This window comes from Rhipicephalus microplus, chromosome 3, assembly GCF_043290135.1.
Source record: "Rhipicephalus microplus isolate Deutch F79 chromosome 3, USDA_Rmic, whole genome shotgun sequence".
Taxonomy (NCBI): Eukaryota; Metazoa; Arthropoda; class Arachnida; order Ixodida; family Ixodidae; genus Rhipicephalus; species Rhipicephalus microplus.
Genome location: NC_134702.1, coordinates 226,100,506 through 226,127,507, shown reverse-complemented (window position 1 = coordinate 226,127,507; position 27,002 = coordinate 226,100,506). Strand labels below are relative to the sequence as shown.

At 47.8% G+C, this 27,002-nt stretch overlaps 1 protein-coding gene across 1 annotated transcript; it reads left to right on the top strand.

Moving 5' to 3' along the window:
- The first annotated feature begins 4,754 nt into the window (after positions 1 to 4,754).
- On the top strand, positions 4,755 to 25,453 carry LOC142803150 (carboxypeptidase Q-like). The gene is made up of 5 exons (XM_075888250.1): positions 4,755 to 4,849; positions 5,297 to 5,690; positions 9,524 to 9,773; positions 22,692 to 22,795; positions 24,878 to 25,453. Exons 1-5 carry the CDS (start codon positions 4,755 to 4,757, stop codon positions 25,451 to 25,453), a joined length of 1,419 nt encoding a protein of 472 aa, XP_075744365.1.
- The last annotated feature ends 1,549 nt before the right edge of the window (positions 25,454 to 27,002 follow it).

The window sequence follows — 27,002 nt, the reverse complement described above, 5'->3', positions numbered from 1 at the left end:
CAACCATATTGCGTCTTTGATAAATAAAAGAGACTGCTCAGAAAGCCCAACTTATTTGAAATCAGAACGCGCTTAGGCTAAACAAAGAAACAAGACATGCCAGCACTTCAGTGAGTAAGCTATGCGCTTATGCCACGTCACCGCACAGGAAAAAAGATTTGGCAGATCCCACGTTCCTGGTAATCGACATTATCCTAGAAATCGACATTATTCGAAGCATGCAGAGGGATTGAGGACTGTACTGAAAATGTTTTATTGAGTGAGATGTCATGAATTGACGCTAAATATATGTACAAACGTTGCACGCAGGGATATATGTTGAAGAGTTGCAGATGTTCATATAACCAGTTGTTTACACTTGCACATCGATTCCAACTGTAACATGCGTATTAGCAACACTAAAGCTGATGTGAAGCGCTGATGCTCACGAGAATGCTGGCCCTGGACACTGCTACATGAATGAACTTTAGCGTATGACAACTAACCACAATTGACGTTAACTCGACGTGACGACGTTATCGGATGAGTACATATGTAATGTTTATAAAATTGGGTAAGCAGTACCGGAACCACTATTGATGTTTTATGAAGATTAGCGCTTATTTGAAAAGTAGTTCCAAGACCTGGCGTAGCTCTGTGGTAAAATGCTTCATTGCCATGCAGAATGCTTGGGTTCAATTTCAGCTGGCACCCTAACACTTATTCATTGCATTCGTCGATTTCGCTGAACACGATTGATTTCAGCGCCTGATGCCGAATTCTATTTCGCCGAACTTGGCTAAGAAATTCTTTGCATTTATAAACAGAAAGTAGATTTTTTTGCAGTGTAACCAAGCTTCAGTACGAATATAGTTAACTAAATGGTGTACGTGTAGAGATGATGATAATATGTAGTGTTTCATGGCGCAAGGGCCGTGTGGTGGTGGCGGAAAAACATTTATTTACCAATGTAAAACAAACGAGGATTGCAGTGACCGCCTCATAGGAGGATTGATTGATTGATTGATTGATTGATTGATATGTGGGGTTTAACGTCCCAAAACCACCACATGATTATGAAAGACGCCGTAGTAGAGGGCTTCGGAAATTTTGACCACATGGGGTTCTTTAACGTGCACCCAATTCTGAGCACACGGGCCTACAACATTTCCGCCTACATGGGAAATGCAGCCGCTGCAAACGGGATTCGATCCCGTGACCTGCGGGGTCAGCAGGCGTCCAGATTATACGGCGGGATGCAGGGGTTCCCTGATAATCAGAACGTTCCATTAACTGATAGGCCAGGTACGCGACACAGCCATTAACGATGTTTGGACAGGCCCCTCAGGAGTCAGATATGAAGATTCGCGACTTGGGCTGACAAGTGGCCAATGCAATGGTCACTTCCTCTGCGTGGACAATGTTCCTAGCTCGAAACGTGAGCCCGTTGACTGTTTCGTTCTCGTGTACCACAACGGCCGTGTACTACCCCTCATGGTGTGGGCCGGAGGCGTCCACGTAGAACACGCCGGGTTTCGATCCATGAAGAGGGCCTGTCATTCCACCCGCACCTGGCGCCTGCCATTGTGGTCTTGTTTTGTCATATGATTGAAAGAAGACGCACATGGAGGTCGCATCTCTACTCGAGTGGGAGTTGGACGTGATCTTCCGTGATGTGAGTGTGTTGAATGTGTAAGCGGGCTAATGGGCGGCGACCCGCTACCATCTGTGAAAGTTCACTGTACCGATTTCTGAGGGGGGCCTCTTGAAGCCCCCGAAACGTATTCACCGCGCCCAGCCCGAGAAGGCGCTGGTCATAGGTGTTCACCAGGAACTTGTGGGCCTGCTTTACAAGTTTTCGAAGGATTACTTTAGGTGCATCCTCCTCTTGCTTTTGCAGAGGTAGTATGGCGTAGACTGTTAGATTTTGCTGGTTACAAATACATGTGCCAGCCGCAAGGCATCTCTGTACCGTAGCCACCCGCGTTTATTGGAGACCCGGCGGACCATGCGGCCCACCTGATCGCCCACCTGGTCGCCCACCTTCTGCAGTTTCTTCAGTCTGACTATCTGTATTAATAAAGAGCCAAAACACTTGGACTAGTTTTTGTTCAAGTGTCGAACCTGTCTCCAGTGAGAGTTATATTTTGGCCGTGCACTTGGGTGAAAAGCGTGTGTAATGACTAGCACTGGAGGCCACATTGGCGGCTCTACAATGCTCGCTGCTTGCTGCAGCTTTGCCTAGGGGTCTCCGAGTGCACCCTGCGTGGTCCAGATGATGATGTCATGTTGTGTTCCGGGAACATCAGCCAGCTGAGCCGGCAGGTGCATCGTGGCCAGATTGAATAATAAAGGAGACAGCACTGCACCTTGTAGTGTACCTCTAGTTTCTAAGTGGAAAGAGCCATGATCCTTGTCTTGTATGCGATTGTCTGTCGGTTAGAAACTTCCGAATGTATTCGAACGCTCTCATGCTCCGTTCGGTTTGTGAAAGGCGTGTTAATATTCCCTCAGGAATTATATTGTCAAACACCCCCTTCAAGTCCAAGGTGAGCACGACTTGTTGTTGCGAGAGCATTCGATGGGGTCTCATATATCACGATTGAGTTAAAACAGAATGTCTGGCGTAGATCTGTACGTGCAAAACCTGTCCATCGATTATGTGAAAATACGTTGGCTCTTTATGAAAAGAGACAAACGATCTCGCACTATTGTTTCCATCAGTTTTCGTGTACATGGTGTGAGAGAAATGTGGCGAAAGATGTTCGTGTTCACGACTTTTCCAGATTTCGGTATAAATGTGACCAGGGCAGTCTTCCATTGTATGAGTAGTGGCACTTCTGACAAAATTGAGTTGAAATGATCTAAGATTGATTGATATGCCAGTCGCGAAGGTTAGCTAATATTTTCACACTAATTTTGTCCTGACCTGGTGCGCTGCCTCGTTTGATTTCAGTCAGAGCGCCCTTAAATTCGGAAAGCTAGAATGGGCGATCTAGTTTCACGTTCTCTGCACCCGTGGAGAAGTACACTTATACACGGGGGTCCTCGTGTGGAACACAAATATTGGTCCTTTAATTTGTGTGCCAGCTGGGTTGCAGCGCCTTCAAAGCTATGTATTGCCCTTTGTGAGTGTTTCTGAGTTTCGGTATGGGTCTGCGTTACATCTATGAGCGCTTGAAAGATCCTCCAAGTATTTTTGCCGGACATATGGCGCGCTGCCGAGTTGGGCCATATGGCGGCCAATGAGCGCCCGGAAATTTTACGAATATGAAAAATGGCGACGTGAAGTGGCTGTATCTGGGCCTCAAATTTCTCGCGCTAAAGGAAGGTAAAACATGTAGTTAATATAACGATGACACCAACATGCGTTTGTTGAGACATAGAAAAGACCGACACTCACGTTGCGCAGGTAGAACCCTGTCTTTTCTTCTCTTTTTATTGCGTTCTCACGTGTAGCCCCGCCATGTCCTCGCTTCTTCGCGCGTCTGATGCGCACGATAGCGTTTCCCGCCAACGTTTCCTGGCGGCAAACTTGACATCTTCTAAGGGCCGCGACGTGGTTGTTTGCGTCCAGTAGGTACAGCTGATGCAGATTTACCGTGCGCCGGACGTGATTCCGTTTTGGTAGGCTAGTTCGAAATGCATGTTGATGCTGCCTAGAAACTGCTGAAAACGCGCCGACCACGCTGCCGAGCTTCGCTTGTAACGCTAGAACGTTGTCGTCCCTGCCACCGAAGTGCAGGTGCGACGAAGGTGAGCCGAATGAAGTGGGAACCAGCGGTCCTTCTTTCTTATTCTCCACAGTCGAAGAAGCAGCTTCCTTTCGCATATCGCTCGACTTCGCAATTATTGCTCGGTGAAAACAGGGCAACCGCTTCGAGATTTTTCTGGTACACCTGCAAGCGTTTATCGGTTAGGGTGTGTGATCCAGCCAGTACCCGTGCACCTTCGATGTCTTCTCAGGGTTGCATCAGCAGGCGGTGACGCTCTCATGCCTCGATGATCTTGACACGTCTATAAGAAGCAACGTGAAATACAGAAGTCAGGAAGAGTAGCAAGTTCCAATCTCACCTTTCACAAGTTCTGGACGGCAGGTGGAAGAGGTTTCTCCCAGTAGATGCCTTGCCTCCATAGATGTATGTGTCCCTCCTCCTCTGATGTCCTGGCTCGGCCATCACGCGACAGGTGTCTTGCGATGCCACAGACAGATACGTATGGTCTCTCCTGTCTTTGAAGTGACAGGTGGCGATGATGACCATGGTGCCGGTGCTATTGCTCACGGTAGCCCCGCCGCGGTGGTGTAGTGGCTAAGGTCTGGCTGCAGCAGCTGCATTTCCGATGGAGGCGGAAATGTTGTAGACCCGTGTGCTCAGATTTGCGTGCACGTTCAAGAACTCCAGGTGGTCGAAATTTCTGGAGCCCTCCACTACGTCGTCTCTCATAATCATATGGTGCTTCCTTTAAACCCCACATATCAATCAATCAATTAGGGCGCACGGTAGATGCTCCTGCGTCAAGATGTTCGTTGCCTTGTGGTTTCAAACGCTCACACTGGAGTGGTTTCTTCGTGTGACACTGGATTCTTTTCCTGGTTTTTCACTCTAGCTTGAATGAACCTCGGTATTAGGCTCTTTTCCTCTTTTGGTTGAACTGCAGAGTGTGCGGCGTCTGTGTTGCTCTGTTGCTCTTCGAGCGCTTTCGGTACTGTATCGCCATATCCCCTAGTGATGAGCGCAACAGCTCGTGTTGTAGAACGGTCGGGTTCTTTGAAGATGGCATGCCAAGGCTACAACCAAACTCGGACTGGATATTCTCGTACTGCTCCTGTTGCCTTCATATTTGTGACGATCACTCCAACGGTTCTGTGGTAAGTAGGTTGGCGGTTCCCTCATCGACGAGATCTTTGCGGCCATAAATATCGGTGATCAGATAAACCCAAGAAATGTATTTTGCGCTGAGTGCCCAGTAAGACGCACCAATATTTTCCTCAACGGGACTCGCTGAAACTCAGATCTAAATTTTCCTCAACCAAACTTCGTCGAACTCACTCACGGCCCTATCTCAGTCTGAGCGAGTCGACGCATGGGTGAGTTTTCAGACCTGTGGTTTGTAATTTGCAGCAACCTTTATTTGGGAGTGAGCGCATGCCCTCTAATTTTCAAGTCTGCGTCCCTGTTTGCGTAGCATCGATGAATGACGAATGCATAGGAACCAGATTAAGGTCCTGTTTTGAAGCATTAGGAATTTCTCACATTCGTGCCTATATTTCTCTACCTTTTCAGTCTGAATCTTTTTTCTCTCGCTTCGTTAACAGGAAACTTCTGGAGGAGATTCATGGATATGCCCCCGTCGTAAACTCAATCATCCATGCTGTCGTTCATGGTTCTGAGCGGAACAAGACATACGAGGACCTGGCGCTCTTTGTGGACTTTTTTGGTGCAAGATACACGGGGACTGCTGCACTGGAGAGAAGCATCGACTACATGGTCAAGTTGCTAAAGCGTCGCCGTCTCGATAATGTGCATACGGAGCCCGCGAGAGTGCCGCGTTGGGTTAGGGGATTTGAGGCAGCGTGGATTGTGGCACCGAGGCTGCAGAAGCTGCCCATTTTAGGCCTTGGATACAGCGCGCCAACGCCTCGTCGCGGCATTACTGCGCCAATTTTGGTCGTAGACTCACTTAAAGAACTGCAGGAAAACAGGCATAAGGTACGTGGTTGGTAGTGATAAGATCTAAAGTTTAAAAAGCATGTGCACAAAGGTATGCGAGCTATGGAAATTGTATGAAAGCGGCAATCGCCACATGCGCTATTATTAAACTTGCAATATCCGAACTCGGGTGGCACGGACGATGAACAGTGCTGCCCATGCAGCTGGAATCACACTGGCCTGACAATAGCCTCTGTAAACAAAGCATGAGGTGGTAATTGTAAGAAACCATGAGGGTGCTTTCTTGATTGGCTCTAGAGACTCAAAGATGCTTTCTAGCTATAGCAAAGAATTTGAAATATTTTTGCAGTATCTCACGGTTGAGCGTCCTCATTCCCCGAGAACAATCCCATACAGAGCCAAGTCCGGTCGCGCTCTCTCTTGATATTCGTAATGTGCGTGATGCGATGTAACGCGTTTATAGTTTTTGCCGGAATGTCTTTGAAACTCCATGTGCATTGAAAATATAGTAAACTAACAATATTTCTGATACACCTCAAATGAACAGCGTGTGGGACCACCGGCATCATCTTGGAGAATTATGGGCCATGAAATTGAGCGGACGTTTTGAGAAAAATTGTGGTTGAAAAATCGCGAGAGAACTACTGAAGCGGTGCTTTTCTTTTCAACCTTCTGTAATTGCACGTGCAGTTTTGTATGAGAAAGTTAAATTTCCCTGAATATTGTCACGGGGTCATGACGTGGCTGAAGACAGGAGACTTTGTGTTGGAATTTAACTGTTTATTTGGGCGAACCTGTGCCCGGTAAACGGAAAGTCTGATTACAGTAGCAGTCTTGGACTGATAACGGCGAACGGAGCGTCGGCCGTCGATCAACTACTGACAAGCGGCGAAGTGCGTCGGTATTTACACTCTTGACATCGAATGTTCATACTGTTTACATACAGTAAAGAAATTGCAATAAACGTACTCGAGCGCCCCGCCGCAGTGGTCTACTGGCTAAAGTACTCGGCTGCTGACCCGCAGGTCGCGGGTTCAAATCCCGGCTGCGGCGGCTGCATTTCCGATGGAGGCGGAAAAGTTGTAGGGCCGTGTGCTCAGATTTGGGTGCACGGTAAAGAACCCCAGGTGGTCGAAATTTCCGGAGCCCTCCACTACGGCGCCTCTCATAATCATATGGTGGTTTTGGGACGTTAAAGTTCACAAATTAAATCAAATGTACTCGAGAGTTTTGCTGAAATGTGATGTTAGTAACCTACGCTGATGCGCAATACCCTAAAGTCTTCACAGCACATCATCATCAGCCTGACTACGCCCACTAAAGCCTTCTCCAATGATTCGCCAATAGACGTAAGACTCTGCCCAATCAGCACTGCGAAAAACGCTGCTTCCAGCGCCCCCATCGCCGTGCCGGCCATAAATGGGTAGTGCAGAGAGAGCCATCCGCAAAGGATCGTCCATAGGCCCTCCTTTGTTGCTGATCTTGAGGTGCGGCTTCCTGATGATCAAGGACCTGGCAAACTTCCTTCAGTCAAACCTCGCTTCATAAAAATCGGAAACTGATGAAAACTAACTGCAGCTACAATGCAAAAGATGTTTCACTTAATTTCCCCGCCGCGGTGGCCTAGTGGCTAAGGTACTCGGCTGCTGACCCGCAGTGCGCGGGTTCGTTTCCCGGCTGCGGCGGCTGCATTTCCGATGGAGGCGGAAATGTTGTAGGCCCGTGTACTCAGATTTGGGTGCACGTTAAAGAACCCCAGGTGGTCAAAATTTCCGGAGTCCTCCACTACGGCGTCTCTCATAATCAAATGGTGGTTTTGGGACGTTAAACCCCACAAATCAATCAATGTTTCACTTAATTTGGCGTGCTGTAAGCGAGCATCGCATGACATCGAGCTCTAGGCAAACACTCCGACGCGCATCCCGTAACAACTAAATGCGTTAACTTTGGGTATATAGATGATGCCAAAGCGATGAAGTACATACACGAGCAATCTATCTTGCGATGAGTCGTGCGAAGCTTACCTTTTCTGGCACGACTGGCCTTGCCGATTTTCGCCTTTGCTGTTGCATTCTCCACCGATCTGTCCCTTCCTGTGCGTTTAACTGTTTTATTACGCGTGCTAGAATGTTCTGTAGACGATTGTCTTCAGTTTGTACACTTTCACAGCGTAAAACGAAAGGTAAAACCGAGGCTTCTAAAATGGCTCCGAAAACCGTGGAGTCCAGAGGCAAGAAAAACATGATTTTGGTAGCGATCACTTTATGATTTACCTGTATGACCTACGTGTTCGTATTTCCTATCTAAAGCCGGAACTTAGAGCCTTCAAAGCCCTACGTTCGTAATGCTGCGTAGGGGCGACAGCTGTAGATTATGGGTGGTCGCAGGGTGTGCGATGTTTGTGGCGCGCATCACCTGTCTGCTGTTGCACGGCGCGCACCGCGGTCCGAAAATCTGTTAAGCTTCACAATCAAAGTTAGCACGGTTGTCCGCCAAAGCTACGCAAAGCAATAACAAGAGACCTACATTATCACAATTTCACATGCGACTGTCTATAGAGAAATCGAGCGATTCGCTGACGCAACACGTTTGTGACAACCCGTATTCAGCGCTCTCGCCGTTCTGCTTCGCGAAATCTGCGGAAATCAGTCAAATTGAAGTTCTTTGCGTCCGTGACAATTCACAACGCAACAGTAGCGTCGGCCGGGGTCTTTTTTCACAAAGCGCGGAACTGTTGCGTCTGTGCTTATTTTCGACGTAGTTCCTCTGAAGACTTTTGAGTTCCCTTACGCGCCTTTGAGCTGTGGTCTAAGTAACGTCAAACAGCCAGGCAGATGCCTCAATGGTAAATTACTTGAACATAACCAAAAAGTGGAAAAGAGATCTCATGGTTTCCTGGCGACTCATTGCACAGAATACAAGTGCAAACCAATGTTTGATAAAAAAGCTGTTTTGGCTACTGACTGTAACGATAGTGTAAGGCTCATAATCATTGAGGCGGCGGCGATGCCAAATCAAAGCTCCGTCAGCAAGCCATTGACTGATTGATATGTGGGGTTTAACGTACCAAAACCACTGAAGATAAAGAGAGATGCCGTAGTGGCGCCGTAAGCAAGCCATCCATCGCACTAACAAAAAAGAACTAGATAGCTTGAATTCATAGGCACGCGGTTTTTCCATGTAAATACACTGCTGTTTGGTTTGCATTTTTATTATTGTTTTTGTACATTCCTGATTTGATTAACTGATTGATTGATATGGGGTGCTTAACGTCCCGAAACCACTATATGATTATGAAAGACGCCGTATTGGAGGGCTCCAGAAGTTTAGACCACCTGGGGTTCTTTAACGTGCGCCCAAATCTGAGCACACGGGCCTACAACATTTTCGCCTCCATCGAAAATGCATCCGCCGCAGCCGGGATTCGAACCCGCGCCCAGCGGGTCAGCAGCCGAGTACCTTAGCCACTAGATCACCGCGGCGGGGATTCATGACTTGATTGTGATGTCATATGACAGGAATACAGTTTTGATGCTTTGCAATAGAATTTTAGTTGGAAGTTAACGCTTGTCCTTGTTGTGCGCTTTTTGTCCGTTGCTACCCCCTGGTGCTTCAGCTGTTTAATTGTCGACAAAGCCTGTTTTATTTTCTTTCCAAAACATTTGGTTGTTCTTAGTAGATTTTGAGATAGAAGTGTTAGCGTAAGACTGACAATTAGGAAAAGGTCTAAAAATTAAAAAAATCACAATAAACAAGACTTGCCTAATAATGTTCATAAAGTAGACTTGAAATCTCTTGTGCCGATTGCATTAAAACGTTTTCCAACACTTGTCATCACGCATTAGGGCTAAAGTATATGTTTTGCTTTACAGGCCGCGGGCAAGATAGTCGTATTCAACCAGAAGTTTATTTCCTACGAGAAGACGTCGAAGTACCGAAAGCGGGGTCCAGAGGAAGCTGCAAAGGCAGGTGCAGTGGCCGTCCTAGTGCGCTCATTGACGCCATTTTCTATAGCGACTCTGCACACAGGGTGGACGACGTTCACCAATAGATGGTTTCGTATACCGTCCGCGTCCATCACTGTTGAAGACGCCGAGCTGCTTAAGAGATTGCAAAACAGAGGTGAGCAACGGTCATTACTTGTGCGATATTCTAGAGCGAAAGATCTTATGAGATCACAACACGGTTCACGTGCTCACCGTAGTTGTTCACAGCCGCCGGTGTCCGTAACGACTATCGCACAAAGTAAAAAAAACTCAGTAAACAAAAAAAACCAAGGATACAATGAGCTTCAAACTGCGGTCCGCTGCGCGCCATCCCAGTATTCTACCAATGAGCAACGGTGGTGCATGAAACTCCCGTGCAAACTGACCTTACGCAGGCTTGACGTCGGAAAAAGGAGTTGCGTTAGTATAAAAAATAAAGCAGTTCAGAACAGCTAAGAAACAATCAGGTGTCACATAATGCGAATTGCACAGGGGGTCGCTTAATTCTCCAACCGTTTACAAAAGCTCTATCTAGCAGTAGCGAAGCCTCCAAACTCTGAATTGAGTTGAACTCTTAAGTGCCTCCTAGTGGGGATACCCAACAAGGACGCCGCTCACGCTAAGAACCCATGCTTGGCCACCAAAGCGTATGATCTCTGGCTACCGGCTAATAAACGCCTTAGAAAATCGGTGGAGAGTGCTGCGTTTCTTTCGCTTCCCTAGGAGCTTCGATCTCGTACCCTGCCATCTTTCATGCCCCACGACGCCTCTCAGCAAACGCCTCCTCCCAAGCCACCCCCTTGTCCCGGTGTTCCCAGGGTCCGCGATCCACCCATCTTCACTGGCGCCGATGGCCCTGATGTGGACGAATGGCTCGCCATTTACGAGTGCGTGAGCGTCCCCAACAAATGGGACGAGGATGGCAAGGTGACAAACTTGGTGTTCTACCTTGCAGGCATAGCCACTTTGTGGTACAAAACCACGCGTCGCAATTTGCAACTTGGTACAATTTTGACACCTCTGTAATTAACGTTTTCGGCAAACCTGCCATTCGTAAGCTGAAAGCCGACCAGCGCTTACGTGAACGCGCTCAGCAGCCTCGCCGCGGCGGTCTAGTGGCTAAGGTATTCGGTTGCTGACCCGCAGGTCGCGGGTTTGAATCCCAGCTGCGGCGGCTGCATTTCCGATGGCGGCGGAAATGTTGTAGGCCCGTGTGCTCAAATTTGGGTGCACCTTAAAGAACCACAGATGGTGGAACTTTTCGAGCCCTCCACACTAGGGCGTCTCTCATATTCATATGTTAGTTTTGGGACGTTAAACCCCACATATCAATCAACGCACTCAACAGGCTGGTGAGTCATTCACCAGCTCTATTGAAGATGTTCTGGACTTGTTTAACAAATCCAACCACACGATGTTTCAGTCTGACAAGATCCGAAACATCATGAAAGGCATTGACGATGATGCCTTCACGATGCTGCTCTCCAAAAACCCCGGCCCAGTGGCTGAGTTCATCACACTGTGTCAAAGCTACAAGAAGCTTCACCGGCAGCGTTCGATGACCCGTTGCTTCCCACCACAAGCTGCAACGCTTGCTGGCTTGGAGGCCAGTTGTGACCAAGTGGCATTGATGGCAGACCTTAAGTCCTTCATCCGTGAGGAAATCGCATGGCAGTTCTCTCTCCTGTCTTTTGCCCACCCCGCGGCTTTTCAACAATCAGCCATTACCTTTCTCTCTCCCAACCGTCGAGTGATTGAGCAGGAAATAGCGGAGGTCATGCCTGCGTACCACGCCAAACAACCTCCGGCTCCTGCGCCCCTGAGTTATGCCCAAGTGGTCACCTGGTCACCTTAAGTCGTTCCAGCACCCGCCCCTCTGACTTATGCCGAAGCTGCCGCTCGACCTCCGTCCTTTGCAGCGAGTATGCCCTCTACGTATGTCGACGCAACTCTACAGCCTCAGCTTCAGCCCACCACGCACCCTTTCCATCCAGTGCTTCGTCCATCGGCTCTTGCGACATGGGTAAGACCTACCCCGGCGAACCGATGGCGCACACCCGAAAACCGACCCATATGCTTTGCCTGCGGTTACGCCGGTCACGTAGCACGTTATTGCTCTCGCGTACAGCTGGCTCTCATTTATCTGCCTGTGGTTGGCCAACTCAGCCGTGCCTATCACGAAGAACCACCGTTTATGCCACCGCCGTCTTGCCAAAGTCCATCTCCTCCTCGAAGGTCGCCATCTCCAGGACGTCGTTCCTTGTCCTTTATGCGGCCAAGTTCGGCTGCCCATGAGCAGGAAAACAAGTCGTCGCTGTCCCCGAGGCAAGGACTGCGACGCTATCACAATGTGAAAGCCCTCAGAGTAGCCCCTCGAATGTCATTGACGTGTTTGTGGATGGTGTTCGCGCATCGGCTCTTATTGACACTAGAGCTGCCGTATCAGCTATGGACGAAAAACTTTGACGCATACTTCGAAAAGTGGCGACGCCACTTTTTGGGTTGCCCTCTGTACTGCTAGTTCGCATTGTATTTATCGTACAGCAGGACGTTCTGTATCTCGCCCAGTTCATCGTCATTCCGGCATGCTCGCATGACGTCATCCTGGGATAGAATTTTTTCTCCCGCCACGACGTCGTCATCCATTGTGCCTCCGCCGTGTACTCTCACCCTTTTCGCATTGGACGCCAGATGACAGTCCCTCGACACTGAGCAAGACTTTCATGAAAGACAATACAATAGTTCCTCCGAACTCGACGACAGCTGTGTCGGTGTACTGCGCCGGTCTCTCCGACACAATTGCACTCGGTTTGTCATCTGACCGCGCTTGTAGCAGAAAAGGGTTGCTTGTACCTTTCGCGACCGTGCAAAATCAGTCAGGGCAACGCCGCTATTTTTGTAACCAACCCACTCCCGTACACTGTTACCTTGCTTCGAGGGGAACGTCTCGGCAGAGTGGAACCAGTCGACGACGTACAAGTTCTGGACGTACCTGATGACTTGTGTCGTCCCAGTTCGCGTACCATCAATGCTGTTTCTACTTCTGATTCGTCATCTGCCGATTTATTTGGCCCCACTACTGCTGACAACCTTACGGCGGTACAGCGTTCCCAGCTTCTGGACCTGTTGCAAAAATATCGTTCATCTTTCGATGTCGGGACCTTTGCGCTCATGATGGACATCGTTCTGCGCAACTTGAAATGGTACAAATGCTTCTGTTACCTCGACAATGTCGTTGTCTTTGCTCCGGATTTTTCCACGCACCTCAAAGGTTTGAAAGAATTGATTAATATATGGGGTTTTACGTCCCAAAACCACCATATGATAATGAGAGACGCCATAGCGGAGGGCTCCGGAAATTTTGACCACCTGGGGTTCTTTAACGTGCATCCAAATCTGAGCACACGGGCCTACAACATTTCCGCCTCCATCGAAAATGCAGCCGCCGCAGCCGGGAACGTCTGAAAGAAGTTCTCGCACGTGTGAGCATTGCCAGCCTGCAACGAAATCTGAAGAAGTGCCGCTTTGCAGTACGGCAGCTCACCATCCTAGGGTACGTCTTGTCCAAGGCAGCATTCTTCCTGAGCCGGCCAAGCTTCGGGCTGTGGCCGAATTCACCAAACCTGCGTTCGTCGAAGAACTGCGTAGTTTCGTGGGCCTGTGCTCATACTTCCGACGTTTCATACGAAACTTCGCCATGATCATATCACCGCTGACGAAGCTCCTTGAAAGTTACGGGCCCCTCCATTCGTGGCAATCCGAGTGCGACGACGCGTACGCAAAGCTCCGCCATTTGTTGACGTCTCCACCCATTCTACGCCACTACGACCCTACGGCCCCAACGGAGGTGCACACGGATGCCAACGATGTAGGCCTCGGCGCGGTCCTGGCGCAGCGCAAACCCGGATTCCCTGAATATGTTGTAGCATATGCAAGCCGTACGCTCGTGAGAGCCGATACAAACTACACCGTCACGGAGAAAGAGTGCCTGGCGATCGTCTAGGCCCTTACAAAGTTTCGACCTTATTTGTATAGTCACCGGTTTGATGTCGTCACCGACCACCCTGCACTATGCTGGCTGTAATCATTGAAGGATCCCTCAGGCCGTCTCGCCCGTCGGGCTGTTCGCTTACAAGACTACGACATCCGCTTGCTGTACGATAACGGACGCAAGCATGCTGACGCCGATGCCCTCTCGCGCTCCCCTCTGCCTGAAGACGACGTGCCCAGCTCAGTAACCTCAATTAATGTTCCTGCAATCGATGTTGACATCCTCGCTACCGAACAGCGAAAAGATAATTGAATCACCACGCTGATCGACTTGCTCTCTGATCCGTCCGCAACACCATCCACGCGTGCCTCGCGTCGTCGAGCTCACCATTTCGCCATCCTTGACGGCCTCCTACACCGACGCAATTACAATGCCGATGGCCGGCAGTGGTTAATCGCGATACCCCGAAGTCTGCGGTCGGAGACATGTGAATCTTTCCATTCTGATCCGCAATGCGCTCACTCTGGGGTATCCAGATCTTACCACCGCTTTCGACAACGCTACTTCTGGTGCGGGACGTACCGCTACATGCAGCAGATCGTTCACTTTTGCCTCGCTTGCCAACGCCGCAAACCGTCAGCACATATGTAGCATGCCGGTCTGCAACCGTTACCTCGCCCTGGCCGTCCGCTTGGGCGCGTAGGTTTTTATTTGTATGGGCCACTACCTCTGACGTCAGCTGGTAACCGCCGGGCCATCGTTGCCGTAGACCATTTAACGCGATGCGCCGAAACCACTGCTCTCCCTGCGGCTACTGCGCGCGATGTTGCGTCATTCCTGCTGCATCAATTCATACTGCGCCACGGACCAACCAAAGAGCTTCTCAGCGATCGAGGCCGTGTCTTCTTGTCGGAAGTCGTCGAAGCCATTCTGACGGAGAGTCATTCTGTCCACCGCAAAACTACTGCTTACCACCCACAGACGAATGGCCTCACCGAACGCTTTAACCGCACGCTCGGCGACATGCTTTCTATGTACGTCGCTGCCAGCCACACTAATTGGGATAATATACTGCCCTTCGTCACCTACGCCTACAACACCGCCCCTCAGAGCACGACTGGTTTTTCACCTTTCTTCTTGCTGTACGGAAGGTACCCGTTGCATACCATGGACATGACACTCCCGTACACGCCGGATCCATTTGGGTGTGCACCTATTTCTGAAACAGTCAGGCTTGCTGAAGAGTGTCGCGAGCTTGCCAAGGCTCTTACAACGCAAATGCATGAGCGGTAGAAGATTTTTCATGATGGCTCCACCATTTTTAAGCCCACGTTCTTTCCTGGTGCGCTTGTATGCCTCTCGATCCAGACCTCTGTAGCTGGCCTCTCTTTCAAGCTACTTCCCAAATACGAAGGCCCCTACCGTGTCATCGAGCGCACAACTCCGGTCAACTATCTGGTGAAACCCGTTGAACAATCCTCGGACATGCGCCGCCACGGGCGCGACATCGTCAAGTGGAGCGGCTGAAGGCTTATTTTGACCCGCTCGCAGTAACAAGCTGTTAGGTCGCCAGGCGGCTCCTTCTTAGACCCCGGGGTAATTGTAGCGAAGCCTCTGAACCCTGAAATAGGTTGAACCCTTGAGTGCCTTCTAGTGGGGATACCCAACAAGGACGCCGCTCGCGCTGAGGGTACGTGCTTGGCCGTGACTGCCGCCATATCTTAAGATCGCTGGTTACCGGCTAGTAAACGCCTTAGCAAAACAGCATTTTTGAAAGGCCCCTATTGCCGCTTTCGCTGAGTCAATGCTGCTTGTTCCGCGCAGGCCTGGCGTTTTTTTTCTAGTAGTACGGCTCTCTTTTCTTAACTTTCAACACAAACTTTTCTTCTGGTTGAATATAGGTTCTCTCAATGTTTCATGTGTGCTGTGTTGTTGGTGTGCCAATGCTGTCACATTTTTGGGCGTAGCTACTAGGCGCAGATCCCTGCGTTAAGCGACGTCACTGGTGGCGTTGGTGGCATATGCGATAAAAATGAAAAAAAATCAAACGAAGAAGAATGTTCAGGAAAAATGACCAACAGGTAAGCAAATGCAGCTTTCGATTCTTCAGACCTCCCCAGACAGAACAAGAGTGACATCGTTTAATGATATCCTCCGAAGTGGAAGTAGGGGCTACTGTGTTCGGCAGGTGATTTGGAGGGCGCGGATTAGTTACCTGTCGCGATGGTGCCAGAGGCTCGCCAAATGCCACAGGCCCGCGCACCGTTCAATCCCTTGGCATAGTGTAGAGCATTATATGGTGGAAACTTCCAGAGTCCTTTTCTACGGCGTGCCTGTAATCGTATCGTAGTTTCGGCATGAGATCCCTCACACAATGTAAGTGTCCGAAAATTGGTAGCAACTGTTTTGTATTCGCTTCTGGCGAAGAAATTATGATGTGCGCAAACCGGGCAAGTTGTAGGACATAACAGAATATACGAACATTGCAACCTAAAAGTAATTACAGCGTAACTATGGAAGCAAAAAACAAGGATAGAACGTGGAAAACAGCGCTCTTTCTAGTCTTGTTTTTTGCCTCCGTACTTACGCTGTAGCTCTTTTTAGATTGCGTTGTTCATATATTCGGTTCCGGTAAAGCAACAAAAGGACGAATAGCAATATTTTCTTCCATCCGACAACCTTGCATTCCTTCTGTAGGACTTGGGCGGGAACTGTGCAGGTACCCACATATTTGTTCATGAACCACACTTTCCTGCTCTGCATGTCACAACGTTAAAGATGTTTATCCCGGTAGTTATTCTAACAGTAAAGTGTTCTTTTCAGCTGGTTATAAATATCCGATTGCTCTTTAAAAACGTGTATTGTCGCTAATGGCAGGGTCTTAAATTGTAGGATCTCTTTTGTAGTTCGTATGTCTCTGTATCATGGTTTGCTATCTGTGAAATTTCGAAATTCACAGATATCTTCGCGTTGACACTGCTGGCAGTTGACTTCATAAACAGAGGAGAGGGTGGGTTATACTCCCGCTGCTCGTACGATTGTTATGGACAAGTGCGGTAGAGTTTTTAACACGTGCGAGTTTTAAATAGCGATTATTGGCAAGTTTCACCGGAGCTGATCGCAGACGCTCAGTTAAAGGAGTCCATTTGGATATCGCGAATACAGTACTTTACCGGCACCCGCCGGGGCGCCTGTGTAAGCAGGCGTTTGGTGTGTAGCGACACCACAGACCCGAGCTAACGGGGGGTTTCGGCTCCCTCCCACGCCTAGCCATGCGTTGCTTTGCCGTGTCCGGGGAAAAGGGGTTCCTGGGGGTTGAGCTGACGCTGGGTGATCGGACCTTTATGGCCCCCCTGCAGAGGCAACACACCCCTTTGGCCCCGGCTTCACGTAGACGGCACCCCCGGGCTGACCCACCCAGGGGAAATCGGCAGTCGCCTTTTCCTATCTCTCTCTCCCTACATCTTCGTCTTTTGTTCTCACTTTACATCTTTCCTGTATTCTCCTCACTTCATTTTACTTCCAATTTTCTTGGCGGCAAGGGTTAACCCTGTGCACATAGCCTACCTTGGTCTTGGCGCATCAGGTTATGGCAGTGTTGTACGGCTGACGTCTGCAAGCTTGCAGCACATGCAAACTTGCAGCGTCCCTTTCTTGGGCTCCGTGGTGGGTAGCCGCCAACACTGTTGAACAAAAATTAGACCGGCATGCATTGAGCATTCCCCCTACTGTCTGATCGTACCAGCCTAAAGCGGGTATGCACCGATCACATAAAGTTCTTCAAACAGCCAATAGAAACAATTCCCCACTTCCAAGTCATTCACTGTGAAATAACCGGAAAGCAAGCCAGGACCGTATCTCCTTTCGTAGTTGTCAGGTGTTTTACTGGAACTGTCGGGGCTCGATGCGAAGTAACCAAAATGGTTAGCGAAGACCTTCTCGTCGAAATTAGGGACAAAGCACACTTTGTAAAGGTAGACAGCCTCTCAACGTTTGGTGACGTACCGATCACCGTAATACCACACAGATGTATGAACATCACTCGCGGACTGGTGTCTGACGCAGGCTTACTTGACCCGATAAAAACTGAACTTTTGGAAGGGTGGAAGAGCCAAAATGTCACTAATGTACAGAGAATTATCATCAGAAGAGATATTAGGGAAACACCGACGAAACACTTAATACTCATGTTTGCTTCCAGTAAACTACCAGAATCTACTCAAACAGGGTACACGATGATATCTATCAGGCCGTACACACCAAACCCTCGTCGTTGCTTTCACTGCCAGAGGTATGGACATGGCTCTAAAACCTGTCGTGGTCGCCAGACTTGTGCACATTGTGGAGTCCTAGGCCACGTGTCTGATATCTGCAAATAACCGCCACTCTCTGTAAACTGCGAAGGAAACCATGCTGCATATTCACGCTCCTGCACATAAAGGAAAAAAAAAGAAATAATCACAATAAAGGTGAAGGAGAACGTTTCATTTAAGGAAGCATGGCGAAGTCACACCTTTCAATGGACCTACATACGCTGATGCGGCGCGTCAGGGGGCACGGCCGCACCAGCCCTCGCCACTCCTTCGGCCCGCGTATAGCGAGCTGGCGGTTGTGGCTCCTGCCCGCGAGGCGGCTGTACTTCAGGCTATCCCACCTACTCCCAAAAAAAGACCTGAGACTCCAGAGTCCTCAGGTCTCGAGGCCTCACCTCACCACGCGAGGCCCGAAATTCGAACTAACAGCCCACACGTGTGGGCATCCAGTGCCTCCGAGGAGGCAATGGATACGTCGGTACCCCTGGGGCAGAAAGAGCGGCGTGGCTCCTTGACAGATAACAGGGCCGTGGCAGATAACAGGGCCTGGTGACGGCCCTGTTACGTCCTGTCTAAACAGCCACTCGCTTTTCGTACACGCTGCACTATCTTACATTCACCATGAACACTCAAATTATACAATAGAACATCAGGGGCCTTTTCAAAAACTTTACCGACATCCAAGAACGTTTACACGAGCACTCACCAAAAGTGCTGTGTGTACAAGAAACACACCTTAATTCAAAGCACACAATGTTTCTTCGTAAATACGTTATTTTCCGAAAGGACCGTGATGATGCCATCACATCATCCATAGGTGTTTCCTTTATAGTGAATCAAGGGATTGCATGCACACACTCACAACTCCAAACATCCCTTGAGGCAGTGGCTCTTCGAGCGGTTCTTTTTGATAAACTGACCACAATCTGCACTATTTACATGTCTCCTAGCTATCAGGTGCAAAAACGTGATTTACACTGTTTAGTTGCCGAACTTCCGGAGCCGTTTGTTCTCCTTGGAGACTTTAATGCGCATAGCAGGGTATGGGGTGACTCTCGTTGCGACGCACGAGGTCGACTGGTTGAACAGTTCCTTCTCTAGTCGAGTGCGTGCCCCTAAATCGAAAAAGCCAACCTATTATAAGCTCGCTAATAACACCTACTCCTCCATAGACCTAAGCATAGTATCTCCATCTCCTGTGCCTCTACTCCAGTAAAAAGTCGTCAGTAACCTGCGCGGTAGTGACCACTTCCCCGTAGTTTTGAGCACAACTACAGTAACTGAGTGCCCACCACGTGTTTCTGAATGGCTCATAAAAAGAGCCTACTGGGAACAGTTTTATATCATCGCTCGTTCAGCCTGGTGTGACATACGTACTTTGAGCATTGATGTTGCTGTCAACTACTTCACAGCGTTTTTGACTGCAAAAAATGCATCGCACAAACAAATGGACACCCTGGAAATTGGCGTGTGTCATGGTGGAACACTGAATGCCGAAACGCACGCAAACAGCAAAACAGAGCATGGAGGTCGCTTCGGAACTCACCGACAGCCAAAAATCTTGACACCATAAGGAAAATAAAGTCTCAAGGCAGGAGAACGCGTTGGCAGGCCAGAAAAGAAAGCTGGCAGAAGTTTTTGTCAGGGATCAATTCATACACACTGGAGGCTAAAGTCTGGAACATGGTTGGCAGGATAGCAGGAAAACAAGTACACACACTTCCACTTGTAAACACTCAGGGTGATACCTTAGAAGATCTGGCAAATTTCCTCGGTGCACACTGCGAACGGGTGCCCAGTTTGTCACACTATACTGACACCTTCCAAAAATATAGTAGAAGAATAGAAAAGCAGAAACTCGAACACTAATGCACTAGATACGAGGCATATAACCAATCTTTCAATTTAGCTGAGCTCCGAACATCTCTGAACTCCTGCAGTACTTCTGCCCCAGCTTTTGTACGTGTGGTGTATGAGATGTTAAAAACCTACCAATCAAAACCCAAAAACCTTACTTTGTACAAGGCTACCTGGTTTTCTGGCACTATCCGTACCTTCAGGAAAGAGGCTATTATTATTCCCATTTCGAAAGAGGGCAAGGACCCTTCTTCAGCTTCGAGTTATAGGCCTATTGCACTTACAAGCTGCTTGTGGAAAGCCTTTGAAAAAATGATAAACTGCCGACTTGTACACTTCCTTGAAACGAACAATTTACTCGACCCGTTTCAGTGCGGGTTTCGAGAGAGTAGATCCACCACAGACCACCTTGTTCATATCGACGCACAGATCAGAGACGCTTTTGTCCATAAACAATATTTTCTCTCTGTGTTCCTCGATATCGAAAAGGCTTACGATACAACATGGCGCTTTGGAATACTAAGAGACCTGTCCCGCCTTGGCGTTCGCGAAAGAATGTTTCACAGAATCAAAAGTTACCTTTCAAACCAGACATTCCGTGTCCGAGTGGGCAGCGTTCTTTCCCAAACATTTGTCAAAGAAACAGGCGTGCCGCAAGGTGGTGTACTTAGCTGCACAGTTTTTCTCATTAAAATGAACTTCTTGCGCTTGCCCATCCCTCGCAATATTGTACATGTGTCGATGACGTAGAGCTTGGCTTTAGATCTTGCAATCTAGCAATGTGTAAGCGGCAGGTTCAGTTAGGTTTAAAAAAGTCTCAAAATGGGGAGAGGAAAACGGATTCCTACTGAACCCACAAAAAAGCACGTGTGTCTTGTTCTCCAGAAAGAGAGGCATGTACTCAGAACGCGACATTGAACTGAACGATCAATGTCTGTCTGTTAATGCCGAGCATAAATTATTAGGCCTAATCTTGGACAACAAGTTGAACTTTGTACCGCACATCAAGTATTTAAAAATGTTTAAAAGCCATGAATGTTTTAAAGGTGTTGACACGCACTACAAAGGGTAGTGACATGCAATGTCTCATGAGTCTGTATAACAGCCTCATTGGCACCCGCTTAGTATATGAGGCCCTTTTTTATCAGTCTGCGACTCAAAGTGCTTTGAAGATGCTGGACCTCGTGTACCATTTGGGCATCCGCCGTTCTGCGGGTGCTTTTCGCACCAGCCCCGTAGAAAGCCTTTACGTTTAGTAAAACCAATGGTCGCTACATCTGCAGAGAACTTACATGTCTTTTGTATATTTCCTTAAAGTGAAAGCAGACAAGAAGCACCCCTCATTCTCTTCTACTCATAATGATTTGTCAAACCCCATTCTGTTTCAAAACAGGCCTTCGATGAAGCAGCCCTTCTCAGTTCGCCTGAACGGTCTAGCTGAGGAAAACTGGAGTGTCACTTGAACACAGTTTAATGGCTCCTGTAGCATACCCACCACCGTGGCAGTGACAGACTTTGGACTGCGATTTGTCTTTCCTTGAAGTTACAAAACATGTGCCTATTGCCCATACCCGAACATACTTTCTGGAACTTCAACACAAGTACAAACGCCCTGAGTTTCTTTACAGATGCTTCCAAGTCCAACTGCTCTGTGTCCTTCGCTGCTGTCGGCCCATCCTTTACGGATGCTGGCCCTCTACATCCAGGCACAAGTATCTTCACAGCGGAAGCTTATGCGATACTTGTGGTGGCTAAACACACCAAACAAATACAAATACAAAAAGCAGTAATTTATATGGGCTCCCTCAGTGTGGTAAAGGCTCTGAAAACCCTTCAAAACAAGAAAAACCCTGTCATTGTCTCACTTTACTCCATTTTATACACACTCTACACATTCAAACAACATGTAGTGTACTGGGTGCCAGGGCACCATGAGATCCAAGGCAAGGTGATGGCGGATCAGCTTGCTGCATTCGTCAACGAAAGCACTGCCAATACATCCATATCAATCCCGGCCTTTGATCTGAAGCCGTCTCTCAAACGAATGTTCAGGGACTACTGGCAGAGCAAGTGGGATAGACACACGCAAAACAAACTACACATCATAGATTGATTTTTGGGGTTTAATGTCCCAAATCCACTATATAATTGTGAGAGACGCTGTAGTGGAGAGCTCCGGAACTTTCGACCACCTAGGGTTCTTTAACGTGCATCTATGTCTGAGTACACGGGCCTACAACATTTCTGCCTCCATCGGAAATGCAGCTGCAACAGCCGGGATTTGATCCCGCTACCTGCGGGTCAGCAGCCGAGTACCTTAGCCTCAAGACCACCATGGCGGGGAAACTACACATCATTAAGCCACACGTTGGCCATTGGCCGCCAGTATCAAAATCACGTCATACAGAGGTAATACTAACGAGGCTCAGGATAGGACAGACATACACGACACACACATATCTTTCGTCCGGTGGCGATCCACTATTGGGTGACAGATGTTGAGAGGCACTAACAGTTTTTCACATTTTAATCCAGTGCAAACAGCTAGAAACTCTAAGAAAACAACACTTTCAATTACCCTACCGACAACATACCTTTACACCCTGCATTGTTCTTCGGTACGGAACCACTTTTTAGTCATAAATCATTGTAAGCGTTTTTAAAGGAAATCGCAGTTTTCATATCATATACCCGGGCATTCCGTAGCATGACCTCTCCTGAGAGATTTTCGCTGTTGTGGTTACACTCAACAAAGCACTTGCCTCACCGCCCTTGGACGCAAGGGTATGAACGAGTGAGGCACTTTTATGCTGCAGACTGAATCACTCATAATAAGTGATGTCTCACTTTGTCCATTGGCGATAAATATCTAATTCTTCTCGCTTTCACTCAGGCACAACTCCTGTCGTCAAGCTGGTAATGCGAAACAGGGACTTACCTGCAGTGATCTCGCGAAACACGGTAGCTGAAATAACAGGATGGGAAAAACCTCGCGAGGTAAGTGGTGGCACAATTTAAGTTCGGATTTTTTAAGTTATTCGTATTTGCCGGGTAGTCGTGTTTTGTTTGTTACCCATTTCAAGATATAGCATATTGACTGCAACCGTCTTACTGAATTCTTCTAGGAGAACATCGCTTACGATCAGGTCAACGCGTATATAGCGTGACGAGCGCGTCTTGACAACGCAGTCAGCGAGGCTCTATAAGGACATTCTTTTTGTGAGGTAGGTTAAGAGTAAAGCCTCAGCTTACACCACAAGAACGTAGCAGGTAATGGCAATTAGAAAAGAAAAAAAATGAACAGGGCAGAGCCCAGTGAAATTTTCAGGGGAAGAACAGATAGCGGGACTGGAACTTCAGCCGAATCTGATGAAAGAAAACATAATCAATTTTATCGCGATGTTACCCCTGGTGCTAACAAATTTAGTAGACTTTTATGTCTCGCTTGTGAATCCTAGCCAGTGAACGGACGATCATGCTTGCAATAAAAAAAAACCGTTGTTAAACTTTCATTTATCCGCCCCTCTACCCATGACAAGTACACCAGTTGGTATGATTGTGAGTTGCAGTTATTCCTAGTGTAGGGCAGGATTTCTTCGGAGGTTTGTCTGTTGAGATTGTTTTGAAAGATTTGCGAGGTTTGCTCAATATTCCGTAGTTGACTTGTAAGTGTACCGAATAAGAACAGCGATACCAAGTGCACTCGCGTTGTCGCTGCTGTCAGTAGACTTCATACACGAAGGGAAGGGTGAATTCTACGTTCCGCTGATTGCGCGATTGTTCTAGACACGCGCGTAGAGCTTCTCCCACGTGCAAGTTTTAAATAGCGATCTTTGGCAAGTTTCACTGGAGCTCATTGCAGACGCTCAGTTAAAGGAGTGTATTTGGATATTGTGAATACAGTATTTTACCGGCTCAGCTGTTGCACGGTACTTCTCAAGGACGCTGGTTCACTTTCCGACAACGGTGCCTGCACTTATTTCGTTTCCTTTCAAGATCTCATACTGGCTCACTAACAACCGATGAACTAGGCCCGTAGGTAGCGGAGCGTGAGGGAATCATCCCGTTTTGCAGAACAAGAATATATACTTCCCTTGCATGTTGGTATTATATTCTTAAGATGTGTCACCTGCAAAGCCACTTAACCATAAAAAATACATCATATTCCACTAGCCGTGTCTCCCAAAACTTTAAATAAGGTTCCTCCATCCATACATTCATCTTCTATTTTAGGGAACCATGAGCAGCCTGGGACGCAACGCATAGGTGGATTTAAAGCTACGTTCATCTCGGGCCCCTTATCCGGGCACATCATGAATTCACTGTAGTTTCTGTTCCTGTTACTCGTCTCGCCCACTCATTAGAGCACGCCACGTGGGTTAATCGCGCGTCGGCAGAATCTCGTTCCCCGGCGCCATCACGTCATTGCTGAGAGAGTGTAAGGAGCAGGGGGCACAGCCTCTTACTCAGCCACTTGCCCCGCCGCGTTAGTCTTTTGGGTATGCACTTGGCTGCTAACCCGCAGGTCGCGAGGTAAAATCCCGACCACGGCGGCTGCATTTTCGATAGAGGCGAAAATGTTTTGCACCCGTGTGCTCAGACTTGGGTGCATGTTAAATAACCCTATGTGGTCAAAATTTCCGGAGTACTCCACTACGGAGTCTCTCGTTAATCATAAGGTGGCTTCGGGACGTCAAGCCTTACGCATTATTATCAAGACTACACAGCCACATAAGCAGCTAAGAACGCGTGAGCGCGTGCCAGCGCTTTCTGACTACGATACAGCACGTTGGTTCATCGCGCATATAACAATCTCGTTCCCCGACGTCATAACCTAATTGCTGAGAGAGGGTAAAAGAGAGGCGACGGAGTCTTACACAGGCCCGAACGCCCTAGTGCTTGAGGGCGTTCTGGCTTTGTTTGCGCCAGTTGTTGTACATGCGCAGTAAGTGGGGTCACACACACTGGATTCAAATTGACCATTACCTGCTTTATTGGAGCGTTGATGCTTTGATCTGACGGTTTATTTGTTTGTGCAGAAGCTTGCTAAACCTAAATTTTCGCGCATTCTAAATGCAGGTGGTCATCATCAGCGGCCACATCGACTCTTGGGACGTCGGTCAAGGTGCCATGGATGATGGTGGAGGCGCGTTCATTTCTTGGCGAGCACTGGACGTCTTTCGTCGACTTGGGCTGCAGCCGCGTCGTACTGTCCGCTCTGTTTTATGGACAGCTGAAGAAGTTGGCATCAAGGGTGCGGAACAGTATTTTGCAGACCACGCTGACGAAAGGAAAGAACGCATAAACATCGCCATGGAATCGGATACGGGCACATTCAAGCCTAAGGGGTTGGCATTTAGCGGACACAGTGAGCGAGCGAAATGTGTGATTGCGGAAGTGCTAAGCCTCTTTAGCAATATCGACGCAACCGAGCTCACGATCGGAGCAGATGCACCGGACCTCAGCCTGTGGATCAAAGCAGGTTTTCCTGTCGCCTCGCTGACTACGCATAATGGGAGGTATTTCTATTTTCACCACACTGACGGGGACACGATGACTGTTCACGACGCCAAGGTTCTAGACCTTTGCACTGCGATGTGGGCTGGCGTCTCGTACATCCTTGCTGACTTGCACGAGAGTCTGCCTCGTAGATAAATGCACAGAAATATAACGTTGGTTGTTTTGTGGGTGCCCAACGTCCTATTCATTTATCTCGAATATTTATTTACTGTATACTGCAGTGACAAAGAACCAGGTGGTTGGGAAATTATACCATTGCAAGTTTACAAGCACGGGTGGCGCCGCAGGACACCAAGGCTCAAAGAAGAGGGAGCAAAGCGAACATCTAGAAATATTGCGAAAAGAAAAAATGCAGCGCCACCTAGCTAGACAACAAAATAATACAGTTCACAGGACAGTGGCGCATATGCACACAGTAAAAATTTTTACACCCAGTAGGGTGTAAATGAGCTTGTCCCGTGGACGACACCCTAAGGGTGTTAATTCAGCACCTTCCAAAAAGGGTGCTTTTTCATGCACCCTTAGAATAGGGTGTACATGTAAAAAAACTGTAGGGTGTTACAAAAACACCCTTAAGAAAGGGTGCCTTCGATGTCCATCACTTTTTTAGCACCCTCTGAGGAGGGTGCGAGAAGGGTGCACAAGGGTGTTGAGTGCCCACGGCAGGGGTGCCAGTATTCTTTCAGACTGCGCTAATAGATATCAGCATGCACTGATTACACACTACTTGAAGAAAATGGTCCTGATTATCAATGGTGTGCCACCTGTCGAGCTCCATTCATTGCGTGTGGGCAAAATTATAAACATGTACAATCGTGTATGAACTTGTGCTGAATCTATATATACTTCACAGTATATGCATATTGCGCGTTACAGAAAACGAAGCCTTGCTGCCCTTGCATATTGCATTTATTTAATAGGCAAATATAACTTATAAACTTTTCTTCTGCCACACAAATTTTTCACCAGATGTGTAACATGTTCACGTATACGTACGCTACACATGCATCACCTCAAATGTTTATTATATTTTTTCAGTTTCACTTTATCGACAATTCTTTGCAACATACAATTACACTGGTTTAAGTTTAGTATACTGCTTCAAGTACATAGAGACTACGAATGAAATACAGGCTAATATATCTCTATAATTCTTTCAAGTATCTACAATCCCAGTGGTTTCCAGTTTATTACTCCTTCATGTACACAATCGGTTAATAGGAATGAAATACAGGCAAATATATACTAATAATTCTTTCAAATATATACACTCACCGTGATTTCACTATATACGCCTTCATGTACACAATTGGTTAATAGGAATGAAATACAGGCAAATATATACTAATAATTCTTTCAAATATGTACAATCACCGTGATTTCACTATATACGCCTTCATGTACACAATCGCTCCCAAGAAGTGATGCACACAAAAATATATACGGATAGTGTTTTCAAATGTATACAATCACAGTGGTTTAAACTTTGTATTCTTGGATGTATAACAATTGGTTATAGAAATGATGTACATGCAAACATATACGGGTTTTCGCACATATAACTTTAGCGAATACTTAAAAAACCAATACAATGATCAGATACAGAATAAGCTAAAAACGAACACAAAACTGAGTCAGGACACACAAAAAACAAAAGAGGTAATGTATAATTATGGCTAATGAC